This window comes from Xenopus laevis, chromosome 3S (genome assembly GCF_017654675.1).
Source record: "Xenopus laevis strain J_2021 chromosome 3S, Xenopus_laevis_v10.1, whole genome shotgun sequence".
Classification (NCBI taxonomy): Eukaryota; Metazoa; Chordata; class Amphibia; order Anura; family Pipidae; genus Xenopus; species Xenopus laevis.
Genome location: NC_054376.1, coordinates 119,092,027 through 119,106,218, shown reverse-complemented (window position 1 = coordinate 119,106,218; position 14,192 = coordinate 119,092,027). Strand labels below are relative to the sequence as shown.

Genomic DNA, 14,192 nt, shown 5'->3' with positions numbered 1-14,192 from the left:
ATTCATTTGTTAACATTACTAACCCACATTGGGCCAAAAGAAAGACAAAAACCACTACCACTTCTGCTGATTACCATAGATGTTCTGTTGTGCTGTTATATTGTTTCATTTTACATATACAATATTTATAATAAAATACATATTTCATCTCAGTTTTTCTACTCATGTTGTGTTATAGAATTGTTAATGTGATAAATATTGTAATTTTGTCCAAGCAATTTGACGTATTTCCTATTTATAAAAATGTTCTTGGTTGTGGCAAGTTTTTCATTAAAGCCAAGAAAATTGACTGCATTGCAAGATTTATCAAACCTGAAACCTGTGTTATACTGTTAGAATGCATTCAAAAGTTTGATTCAGACAATCACACTTTTGATCTATGGAGTTAAAGCTGTGCTCTGCAGAGCAGTACGACTTGTCCTAATTTTTGCTCCACTATAAGTATTACATAACATAAGATTCAGAAAATGACCTCCTGGGCTGGCGTGGGAAACAAAATGGTTACATCAAAATGGACTTTGCTCTATAATAAGCACTAACTGTCAAAGTAAAAACAGCAAATAATGGAATAATTTCTCCCGTTGCTAGTAATGCCCCGAAACCTAACTTAACCAATGCATAACATAGTCACCCAAAGTTCTACAATAGCATCTGAGCAGTAAAGCAGAGAACACAGTAGGGGGTGGTGGAAGGTGACGGTATAGGGTGGGATGCAGGGTGTGCAGTGGAAGAGGGGTGGGATGAAGCCAGAGCAGGGAGGGTATTGGGTGGTGCCAGGATCATGATAGGTGTGTGCAAGATGCCACCAGACCACTTTGGACTTGAATTGACATCTCAGAGCAATATGTAAAGGGACTGTATGCCTCCTTTTCCAACATTAGTTTTGGACCTGGTCCATAGTGTAACCATTATGGTATAGTATAAAATATAACCTACAAACCATTCTTGCATTTGTGACTTACACAGTTATATCAAAAGATCAACAACCCAACTAACTTTGACATTTAAATCATCCCCTAAACCTACTAAAGGTAACTTCACAGCCAATAAATCAGCCATTGCAGCAAATTCAAAAAGAAACATTAACCCAAATTAGCAGAGATTCAGAAAGGTAGAAATTAATATGAGGTGTAAATATATCAACTTCTAAATCATTTGGGCCCTTTGGCAGCTTCTGAGAGACCAAAAAAATCATCTGCTTAAAAACATAGGGGGACATATAATAAAAAATAATAAAATGTCCTCAAAAATAAGAATATACAATTGCATTTTGCAATGTAATATTCTTTACTAGACTTTTATTGCAATGCAAATTTTAATTGTGCATTGCACACTTAGCACATACTTGAAGGTGGTATAAACTTTTGGAGGAAGTGTAACAATGTTTTCAGTAAAAAGTTTTAACACATACATTGTGCAGGATCGCAAACTATAAAATTCTACTACGATACCATATCATGAAATATTTGTTGTTCAATGTATAGATACAGTATATACAACAGAAAACATTTATGTATCTCGAACCTCCATTTTTAAATATCTAGAAAAAAACTAATTTCTCATGTTTTTAATAATTATGGATGAGAATCAGAATATTTTTACACAAGTTTGAATGTGTTTGGCTTGACATGCAGCAACTTACATATTTTGTATTCTACAGCATATACTGTACACATTATCCCAGTTAGTCTGTAAAATTTACTTGAGCTGGGATGTAATCCATATTTTTGCTCCCATATGCATGTCCCTTCACTGGCTCCCAATCTCCTCTAGAATCAAATTCAAATTACTAACACTCACATTCAAGGCCCTTAATAATGAAGCCCCTCCCTATATTTCATCTTGGATCTCCTAATACTCTCCTTCACGAAACCTTCGTTCTGTTTTTGATCTTCGCCTCGCTTCTCCTCTCATCACTTCTGCCCATTCTTGTGTACAAGACTTCTTTCGGGCTTCTGCTTTTCTCTGGAACTCTCTGCCTCGAGCTGTCAGGCTTTCTCCTTCTTTCCAAACTTTCAAGTGCTCCTTAAAGACCCACCCACCTCTAAAGAAGCTTATTCAATGTACCTTCATTAATCAATCATTGCTGTATCATAAATCACAAAATTGTTTCTAAAATCCTAATGTGTCAATTGTACCCTAACCTTTAGTTTGGAAACTCTAATTTGTAGGGCCCTCTAATCCTATAGTACTCTGTAACCCTTGATTGTTATCCACCATTTATTCCCTGTTTATTATAACTAAGGTATTATTATAACTAAGGTAAAGCACTGCATATGATAATAATGATGATTTTTGCCCTTAGTTGACATACATCAGCCAAAGATCTTTAGCATCAATCTAAGATTTCATAAATTACTGTCTACCATACAAATCAAACAAAGTAATATTAAATTACATATGAAAAGTTATTCATTGCATAAATATTAAACATTTTAATATTATCATAAAGATTATTTTCCTAGAGACAACATGATCAGAAATGTGGCAAAAGTACATTCATTAAAATGAATAAATATATAAACTACTTTATCAGTATTACAAAATTAATGAATAAACAAAAACACTCACCTGTTGTGGGTCTTTTAGACAGTGTGTGTCATTATACACTTTATTTTCATTGACAGAGTTATTTAATTGAGGAAAAGTTTGTGCCTTCATTATGCTGACATTAGGTGTTTCTGCTGTTGTTTGGAAACAGTTTTGATAACATTGTCCCTGAGGATCTGTGGGAACCATCCGCACTTCCATATATTTTAAGGTTCCGTCTGTGTTCAGGTAAAGTGTTGGTTTATACTGATCTACATTCTGATCTGAATAGGATCTGCTTGTAAAACAGCAAAGACTGCTGTCATAAGTTGCCTTATTTAGACATTTGACTATTAATATTATGAAGGTAATAAGGGAAACTAAACTTATAGCCACCAGAGAAATGATCAGATAAAGCGTCAGGTCTGAAGCTGGTTTGGAATCTATATGAAAGTCCTGAGTTTTAGGTTTTTTTTCTTCAGTGTTCTCAATTACATTGACAAGTATGATGATTGTTGTTGACAAAGGGGGTTCCCCATGGTCACTGATTGAAATGACAAGACGTTGCTCTTTAGAATCCATTTCTTGCAAGTCTCTAATGGTTCTTATTTCCCCAGTGTCTGCAGATACTTTAAATAAACTGGTATCAGTATCATCAACAAGATTAAAGAGTAACCAAGCATTGTGACCTGAATCTAAATCCACTGCTGAGAGTTTTGTGACTAAATAACCAGGGGAAGCTGAGTTTGGGATTCTTTCATCTATGATGAGCTCTCTTGAATATTTGGGGTATAACAGAGTTGGATAGTTATCATTAACATCCAATACAAATATAGACACAGTGGCATTGGAATATAACTTTGGAAAGCCAGAGTCTTCTACTCTTACAGTAATTTGAAAAACCTGAATATTTTCATAGTCGAAAGAACGCTGGGAATAGATGTTACCATTTTTAGGGTCAATGTAAACAAGCGAAGGTACAGAAAAAACATCTATCTTACTATTCACCACAGAGTATGTCAATTCTGCATTAACGCCCTCATCTGAATCAAATGCAGAAACTGCACATAAAAAACTACCAGGATTTTTATTTTCATGTATAATAGCATCATAATTAGTTTGCAGGAAAAGTGGGGGATTATCATTAATGTCAGATATATTTAGGCTAAATGCAACTTGTGTCTGCAAAATGGGTGAACCCAAATCCTTTGCAGTCATTTGGATGAAATATTGAGAGATCTTCTCTCTGTCCAGCAATTGATCAGTGACCAAAGAATAGTGATTTTTCAAAGCTCTTATTTTAAAAGGTAGATTTGGAGAAAGCGTTATTGTCATGTCTCCATTTTTTCCAGAATCTCTGTCTCTAACAATAAAAAAAGCCACAGCAGTTTCTAATGCTGCATTTTCAGGGACATCAGTTGACGTAGATGTCAGAATTATTTCAGGAGGATTGTCATTTGCATCTTCGACCTCCACTTGAAGTAAACATCGTCCTTCCATTTTAGGGGCTCCTTTATCCTTAGCTCGAATTGATAATTCATGAAAATTTGATTCTTCATAATCCACTATGCCTTTAATATAAATTTCACCAGTTTGTGAATTTAAATGAAATAATTCCTTTGCAGATTCAGAGGTATGGCTGTCAAAGAAATATTCTATTTCTCCATTCCTGCCCTCATCCAGATCTGTGGCATTTAATGTTGTTAATACTGTATTTAATTTTGGATTTTCTAATAGTTTTACCTTGTAAATTGATTTATCAAATACTGGAGGATTGTCGTTGATATCCAATACATTTACTGTAATGTGACAAGATCCTGATCTGGATGGTTCACCACCATCCAGGGCTGTTAAAATGAGTCTATGCTCCTCTTTTTCTTCTCTGTCAAGAATTGTTTCTAATACCAGCTCAGGAATAAGAGTTCCATCCTTTCGATTCTTCACAGACAATGAAAAATATGGGGTTGGATTCAATTTATACTGGCTAATGCCATTTTTACCTACATCTGGATCATGTGCAATCTCTAAAGGAAATAGAACACCAGGGCTTGTCAGTAACTCAGTAATATTTATTATGTGATCAGTAGCAGAGAAGGTTGGTGAATTATCATTTATATCATTGATTTCAATTTCCAGACTATAAAGTTCCAAGGGATTTTCAGCAACAATCTCAATAGGTAATACACAAGTAGAGCTGGATCCACAAAGGCTCTCTCGGTCTATCCTTTCTTTTACTCTTAGATCTCCATTTAATGTCTCCTGCTTCTCTCAGAGCCTAAATGCAGTCTCCTTTTAGATATATCTGGCAGGTTTATCCCCAAAACCTGAGCTGTATTTCCCACAACTGACCCTGGCTCTGTTTCTTCACCAACATAAAAAATAATCTGCCCAGAAACCCAGCCCCAGCTACAAAGGAGAAAGGAATACACTACTTGCCATTTCCACGCCGTTGCAGAGCTTTGGATGTCCATATCTTAAGTCCTTTCTTTTGGATACCATCAGATATATTTTTTAGCATAATCCCTCATGGCTGTTTTTCATCTTGCAGTTAATAATAGGTAAATATCCCAATTAATGCTTTGAAAATATATATATCCATTGAACGGCAGCAATTCTTTGTTGTCTGTGCAATAATGGGAGGCTGACTCACTGAGCCAAGGGGAGGAGATTGCAAGGATAACAAGTGAAGATTTACTTGTATAGGAAATGAAGTGAAAGGATGACAAGCCCACCCTCTGCTGACCAAATTGCTAACTTCATTTTGTGAATAAAATCTTGAAAATGTTTATATTCTACTTTATTTAATGTTTTTTTTATACAGTATTGTTGAGCACTCTAGCTATTGATTAAACAATATAAAATTGTGTTTCAAATTAAGAAATATAAAAATACTCTACTTCATCCCATGCAGTTGCATAATTACATTGTTAATTATAAGTAAGCAACCAACCAAGTGCAACGTTTCAGTGTATTTGCAACATTACTAATCCACATTAGGCCAAAACAAAGACAAAAACTACCACACTTCTGCTGACTATGCCTAAAAATTTCTGTTGTGCTGATATATTGTTTCATTTTACATATCTTTATAATAAAATGCTCATTATCTCAGTTTTTCTAATCATGTTATGTTATAGAATTGTTCATGTGATAAATATAATTTTGTCCCTGCTATTTGATGTATTTCCTATTATTAAAAACATCCCTGATTGTGGAAAACATTTTCATGAAAGTCAGGGACATTTTTAAGAAATTTATCAAACCCAATTCCTGTATTTTATTGTTAGAATGTATTCAAAAGTTTTAAGCAGTCGAACAAAATTCTGATCTAAGGCATTAAAGGTTTATCCTAATATTTGCTCCAACAATAAGTATCATACAGTATAACATAAGAAAAGTCAGAAAATGATATCCTTGGCTTGTGTGGAAAGTTACATTTGGTTACATCCAAATGGATTCTTCTATTTAATAAGCACTAACTATTAAAACAGCATTTACAGAACTGTAATTAAATAATATAAGAGAGCAATCTCTTACATTAGTGTAAGTATACAGTGCAGTCTGAGAGGGGTGGGATGAAGGCAGAGCAGGGAGGGTATGAGGTGGGACCAGGGCCATGATAGTTGTGTCCAAGATGCACCCAGATCCCTTTGGACCGGAATTGACATCTCTGGCATTCAAATTTCAGAGCAATATGTAAAGTAGTCTTCCTTTTCCAACATGAGCTTTGGACCTGGTCCATAGTGTACCCATTATAGTATAATCTAAAATATAACATACAAACCATTCTTGCATGTATAACTCACACAGCTATATCAAAAGATCAACACCCCAACTAACATAACATTTGAATCATCCCCTAAACCTACTAAAGGTAAATGATCAAAACTTCACAGCCAACAAATTAGCCATTGCAGCAAATTCAAATAGAAATAATAAGCCCAAATTAGCAGAGCTTCAAAAAGGTAAATTATCAACTATAAATTTTGCTTTCGCTATCCAACTGCTGTGTGGATTTCACTGCATACAGACAGGTTTCTTATAAAAACGGAACACATTTTTTAATTAAAGTATATTGGAGATAAGTTTCTTTTTCATTAAAGAAAGTAAAAATGGGATTTTATTTTTTTTGCCTTTACATGCCCTTTAACTATACAGTGGGCACATGTGTAAGGCAAAATAAAAATTTTATTTGCTGTTTTGAAGGTTTCCCAGGCTTGTGTAGTGCTGCTACATATACCTCCATTGTAACTTAAATTTGGCGCCGTATGCAAATTAAGCATCGCTAGCATAACTTTGTTTTGCTTTGCGAATTAACGCTAGCGCAACTTCGCAACCTTACGCTTCCCCTCAGCGCAACTTCAAATTTTAGTGAATTTGCGTAGCACTGGCGAAAATACACCTGGCGAAGTGCGGCAAAGCGGACGCAGGCGCAATTGTAAATATGCTGAATGACAACTTTTTATTCCAGCTCGTACAAGAATCTACTAGGAATAACTTTCTTTTGGATCTTGTAATAACTAATAATACTGAACTCATCTCTAACATTTGTGTGGGTGAGCATTTAGGGAATAGTGATCATAACATGGTCTCCTTTGAGATTCTGTTGCAGAAGCAATTCTATAAGGGAGTAACTAAAACACTAAATTTCAGATGTGCAAACTTTGACAGTATAAGGACATCTCTGCAACATATTAAGTGGCAAATGCTTTTCACAGGGTTAAACACAGAACAAAAATGGGAAGTCTTTAAAACGCTGCATAATAAAAATACATGTCATTATAGCACTCCGACTACACAGCTAAAACTCCCTGGCCAAACAGCATCAGTATCAATATCACGAACGGCACAAGGCAGGGGTGCCCTCTTTCCCCACTTCTGTATGCACTTAGCATAGAACCCCTAGCCGCTACAATAAGAAATTCACTAGATATCTCAGGGTCCAGTATCAATGGGACACTATTTAAAAAAGCGCTGTTCACTGATGACGTATTGCTCATGCTGACAAACCCGCAAATCTCTCTGCCGAATCTACACAAGGTTCTTGTAAAGCAAACTTTCCAATTATACAATGAATGTCAACAAGACAGAGGCACTCCTGCTCAATGTCCCCCGGAACACTCTACTGGCCCTACAATGAACTTTTCAGTATACCTGTAAGTGGAAAACTGCATCAATATCGTACCTAGGGACCTAAATTACACTCTGACCTTTTTAAACAAAACTTAACCCCTTAATTTGGCAAATTATTGTTACAAAAATTGCCCACATATCCAATATCTTGGTTTGGTAAAATATCCACTGTAAAAATGAGTATTTTACCTAAGTTCTTGTACTTATTTAAAACGCATCCCATCCCAGTCCCTATATATGTGTTAAAGGAAATAAAGTCATGCTGTCACAAATTTATATGGAACAATATCAGACATAGAATCTCAGGTAAATTGTTAACAACTTCTTCTAACAATGTAGGTTTGGGAGTTCCTTCTTTCCACAAATATTATGAGGCTGCTCAATTTAGACAAGTATTAGCATGGTCAAGATGGTCCTCAAACAGCATTTGGAGCTTTAAAAAGAATGCTTTCTCACCAGAGGGACATGTAAACCATCTCAAATTTCAAGATGGAAGTTCCCACCACTTTATCACCAGATGGCGATCTACTCAATTCCAGACAGAAAGGGACTTGATTAACCCGCTTACCAAAGATATGCTTTCCTTTAAAGACCTTACAGATAAAGCACCACAAGAAACTTGCCTATTCTTTTAATATTTGCAACTTAGGCACTTCCTTAAACCTTTTTGTGATGGGATCAAGAGCACACCACCTACTCCTTTTGAGACTGTGAGTTCAGACTAAAGTGATTTCTGCCTGGCAGTGACAGTGAGCAATGATATAAATTCTATTAAAATGAATAGGATGTAGCTGCAAAAGGGCAAAAGCATTTTAACAGTGTTTTATTCAATCTTGTTCTGTATGATTCTGGGTTATCCCACATTAAACTGCAACTTGCACTGCATGTTTTAGATCCAGCAAAAGCTAAAACCAGTGAAAGTTAAAGTGGATCTGGGCCTGGTTGCAGTAACAGCTCCTATCATTGGCTATAGCTTCACAACTGAAAACATTTTTTAAACACTTAACAAAACAAGCTCTAGCACTAATTAAAACTAAAACATTTTTGTTAGTCATTAACCTTCAAAGGAAATGGAATCTCCACAAAGCCCTGTGTACCAATAAAAATACTGCATCTGTAGCTTAGGGTGTGTGGAATATTTTTCAATGGAACATATGCAAACATTTTTCTTTATATAAGGAGCTTCTCTATACAGATTCTAAATGTAATCTTACCAATTGTAAATAAAAACATTTAACCATACAAGAGTTACACCTTCCAAAAAAAATACACTAAGAAGCAGATTTATTAAGGCTTGAATGGTAAATTCAATTTCGAATTTTTGAATTGTTTTCGTGTCAAAACTTCCAAATTTGAATTAAAAAGCACCAGCTTCAATGTAAATTCTAATGGGAGAGTTATCCCAACTTGACCATGGAAACAGTTCTAATTCAAATATTCACCACCTAAAACCTGCCGAGTTCATTTAAAAGTCAATGGCAGAGGTATTCGATTCAAATTTTGTTAATATTCGATTCTTATATGAATTCAATTTTTGGGTCGTTTCCATTCAATTGAAATTTAGACAATCACATTTTTTCATAAATAACCTCCCAGTCAAATTTTGAGTACATTCAAATGTATTAGAGTAAAAAAACACATACATTTGAAATTTGACCTTTTATAAATCTGCCCCTAAGTACTATAATAAAAGCAAATTATCTTCTGATTGCAAGAGCTACTAATGCCTATAGGTAAATACAGTTCAGACTTCCCTGCTGCCTTAGAACAAAATGATGAAGCAACACAATTAAGCAAACAACATTTTTTGCTTATTAACTCTAAACTAGGTTTTAGCTACACACTTTATTTGCAAGGTGGCAGCTAGAAACATAACAAAGGCTTAATTTGTTAGCATTTTCGACCCAATAACAGCAACTACAATATTTATCCCAATATTTCAAAGTAAGACATAGTTATATTTAAATTAACCCTAGCACACCAAAGAAAAAAATACATATACACCTCAAATGAGCTTATATAAACTCATCTGGACATATATCAAATGATGTATACTGAAGGTAAAACTCTATAAAATTCTTCATGCAAAAACTCCCACAGCCAATTTGGCATTGTAGTTTTATATGGTCACAGAACTCCTTGGTGACTCCTTATATTTTGAAATATTATATATACAGTTTGTTGATATATGTAAAGAATTGCACCTAGATGGAAAAATATCTAAGCCACTTATACCCTTAATGGGACTGCACTAGGCAAGTCCATTATGGAAAAGGACCTTGGAGTCCTTGCAGATGATAAACTTGGCTGTAGCAAGCAATGCCAGTCAGCAACATCAAGGGCAAGGACTTGAGCTGTATTAAAAGGGGCATTGATTCACGCAGGAAGGGGTCATTGTTCCACTGTATAGAGCACTGGTAAGGCCCCGTCTAGAATATGCTGAAATGTTTTTGAATCCATCACTCAAACAGGACATTATTGTATTAGAGAGGGTACAGAGAAGGGCAACTAAGCTGGTAAAAGTTATGGAAAATCTTGGCAATGAAGAAAGACTGGCCAAATTGGGGATGTTCACGCTGGATTAGCTGCTAATGTTAACATGCAAGGCTTATTTATTAAAGATTGTATTTTAGTGGTTTTAGAATATTTTGAAACCATGACTAAACTAAACAAAACTCTTAGGGGCAGATTTATCAAGGGTCGAATTTCGAAGTGATAAATACTTCGAAATTCGAACATCGAATGGCTTTATTTCGAATATCGAAGTTGAGGTTTTTTTCACCGAATTCGACCATTTTGCAGTTGAAGTAAAATCGTTCGATTGAACAATGAAGTCCTTCAAATCGAACGATCCGAAGGATTTCATCCATCGATTGAACGATTTTTCTTCGACTTCAGAAAACGTAGAAAACTGCTCTAGAAGGTCCCCATAGGCTAACATAGCACTTTGACAGGTTTAATTTGGCGAAGTATTAAAGTCAAAGTTTTTTTAAAGAGACAGTACTTAGATTTTCGAATGGTCGAATATTCAAACAATTTTGCTTTGAATCGAATTCGAAGTCAAAGTCGTAGTATCATATTCGATGGTCGAAGTATCCAAAATATGACTTTGAAATTCCTTTAAATTCACTTCGACCCTTGATAAATCTGCCCCTAAAACTACGAATGCCGTGAGATTAATTAAAAATCTGAATTAAAAAATTATGATCAAAAAAGCATGTGCGATGCGCTAAAAAATGTGAATACCTGGAAAAATTTCTAGAAGAAAATATCTGAAAACCTCTAAAATCCAAATTGATTTGAGCGGCCTAATAGACTTCTATAGAAGTTTGCATTAGAGGTTTTTGTGTTTTTTCATTTAATAAATCGAGGTTTTTTTAGAAATAAAGAAAAAAAAAGAATTTTTCTTGATTTGTGGAAACAAAACAAAATGTGATTGTTAGTAAATGACCCCCATGATATCTCTTAGGCGTTATGGAGTATGAACATAAACTACACCTCTCAGGTCTTTTCTGGAGACCTTGGCCAACTACTACTGTTAGTCCTGCCAGTTTTGCTTTCTAGCATTAGAAGACAATAAACATTTAATTATGTCAGTGCCTTTGATTATTTCACTTGTCAAGTTATGGCCATGACTATTGAGCATACTCCTCTCATGCAACTTCTGCTTTCCCACACCAAATAAATAATAAATGAAGCTGTTAAAATAGGTTAAGCCAACAATTATTTTATGATTCCTCACCTGGTTAAGTTCATCAAAATCGCCATTGAAAGAGAAAGATGAATCCGGATCATTTAGAATATCTTTTAGCTGAGGGAAATCCAAAGGTCTCAAAAATGTAAAATCTGTTCTGTCCAGGACTGGTGAATAACTAGTTTTATAACTTTGGGTTGAAGAACGTGGTATTGTCTGAACTTCCATGTACTTTAAGGTACTTTCAGAATGTAACTGGAGATTGAGTTCAGGGTGGCATGGAAAACTTTCACACATTGTTGGAGCATTTTCTGTCTTTAAACAATTTATGGTTAGTACAGTGAAAGTTACCAGAGACACTATACTAATTGCAACAAGAGATATGATTAAGTATAAAGTCACATCTGATTGTTCATTGTAAGATATCTGGAAATCTTGTGATATAGGAATTTCATCATGATCAACTTCTTCAAAAGATATTATGACAGTGGCTGTGCTTGATAAAGCTGGTTCCCCGTTATCTTGAACTAAGACAAATATGGTGTTTGTATTCTCATCGGTCTCAAGTATATATCGAATTACTCTTATTTCCCCTGTATGTGGTGAAATCTGAAATAGAGAGGTATCAGTTGCCTGAAGTATACTATAAGTTAGCCAAGCATTGTAACCTGAATCTGCATCTACAGCTGTTATCTTGGTGACCAAATAACCCATAGATATATGACGAGGTACTTTTTGATGCTCAATGGTTTCTCTAGTCCACACAGGATATAGAATAGCTGGATGATTATCATTTTGGTCCAATATAAATATATGTATAGTTGCATTTGTTCTCAATATTGGCAAGCCCCTATCCTCCACACAAACTGGAATTTCTAAATGTTGAATATGCTCATAGTCAAAGGAGTGCTGAGCATAAACATTTCCATTGTTTTCATTAATATAAATAAAAGATGATATTGGAGAACCTGCTATATAAGAATCCATAACTGAAAATTTAAGGAGGGCATTTTTACCCTCATCTATATCAGTTGCAGATATTTTACATAGCAACATCCCAGGCAAGTTATTCTCATGTATAAAGGCATAGAAAAAAGGCTGTGAGAACAATGGTGCATTATCATTGACATCTGATATATTAAGAACAAGTGTTTTCTCAGTGAACATTGGAGGAACGCCTAAATCTGAGGCTATAAAGTGTATATTATACTGCGGCATAGTTTCCCTATCTAAAATTGCATTCGTCACCAAGGAATAATGATTTTCAAGAGATACAAATTTAAAAGGAAGTTCTGCTGAGAGTTGTAACTGTACTTCACCATTTTTGCCTGAATCACGATCGATTATGTTGAACAATCCAACAACAGTTCCAACTGGTGTGTTTTCAGGAGTCGAATTTTCCAAGGAAGTTACGAAAATCTCGGGAGCATTATCATTTGAGTCTTCAATTTCCACTTGGATAACACAATGTCCTTCCATTACAGGTATACCTTTGTCTCTGGCTCTTATATAAATTTCATAAAAACTTGATTCTTCAAAATCAATCTCTCCTTGAACATGTATTTCCCCACTAATGGGGTCAAGCCTAAATAACCTTTCCACCATGTTGGCCGTATGATCCGCAAAAGAATACTCAATTTCACTGTTTAAGCCTTCATCCAGATCAGTAGCATTGAGTTTTATGAGCAAAGTATCCAATGGAATATTTTCCAATAAGCTTGTCTTATAAACAGGTTGATCAAATGTTGGAGGATTGTCATTGTTATCCAAAACATGAATTGTCATTTTAGTTGACCCAGATCTTGGTGGATGTCCCCCATCTAAAGCAGTAAGTATTAGCTGATGCTCCCCTATCTTCTCTCTATCAAGCGAATGCTCCAGAACTAATTCAGGCAAGAGCTTGCCATCTTTGAGCTGTTTAACACTCAATGCAAAATGCTGACTTGGACTCATCTTGTAAGCGATAACCGCATTGGTCCCCACATCTGGATCAATAGCATTCTCCAATGGAAACCTCAATCCTGGAGCTGCCAGCTCTGCGATTTTGATAAGGCGCTCAGAATTAACAAAATGAGGTGAATTATCATTGATATCCAAAACCTCAATAATTAAGCGAAACAACTCCAGCGGTTTTTCTATAATCAGTTCTACAGGCAACAAACAGCTAGTAACAGAGCCACAAAGAGTCTCTCTGTCTATCTTTTCATTCAGAAGCAGATCACCCATTTCCAGTTTAATAGCAAAATATTTTTTACTTTCCTCAGATCCTAGCCTCAATCTCCTTTCAGAAATATGTTCCACATTCAATCCCAAATCCCTTGCTACGTTTCCTATCAATGTTCCAGGGTCTGATTCCTCTACAACAGTGTAATGAAGTTGTCCATTTGACCATCCCCAGCAAATAAAATAAAAGATATAAATTACTTGCCATGTCCAAGCTTTCCAAAGGAGATGACAGTCCATTTTAACCAGATATTTCCCTTGGATTGTAAAATCAGTAATGAAAAATTAGGATCTAGTTTAAATAAATCCAGCAAGACAAATGTAGTTAGCTGAAAGTGTTTCTTGTAGTGAAGCAGTTGGTATATGGATGGTTTTATACTTTGTACTGATCAGCATGTAAGAGGGAGGGTGAGTCATTACTGGAGGAGGACAGAAATAAGACAGTAAAAAAGCAGATATTATGTGTTAGCGTATATGATTATTGGTTGAGAGTTGGTCCCACTCCTCCAATGACTAAAATTGTCTTGGCATTACTAAACATATTAATAGACTAGAAGAACAACCCGTACTTTGTGGGTTTGCTTGGACAATTCTTCCTAAGAATTTGGAAAAA

At 35.2% G+C, this 14,192-nt stretch overlaps 1 protein-coding gene across 1 annotated transcript in view; it reads right to left on the bottom strand.

Annotated features, from left to right (window-relative positions):
• The window catches only part of LOC108713301 (protocadherin gamma-C5), a 159,982-nt gene extending 146,021 nt beyond the window's left edge, over nt 1–13,961 (bottom strand). The window contains exon 1 of the mRNA XM_041588773.1: nt 11,405–13,961. Coding sequence (XP_041444707.1) covers nt 11,405–13,819 — 2,415 coding nt within the window. The 5' untranslated portion in view covers nt 13,820–13,961. The remainder of the gene's footprint in view (nt 1–11,404) is intronic.
• Nucleotides 13,962–14,192: the final 231 nt, after the last annotated feature.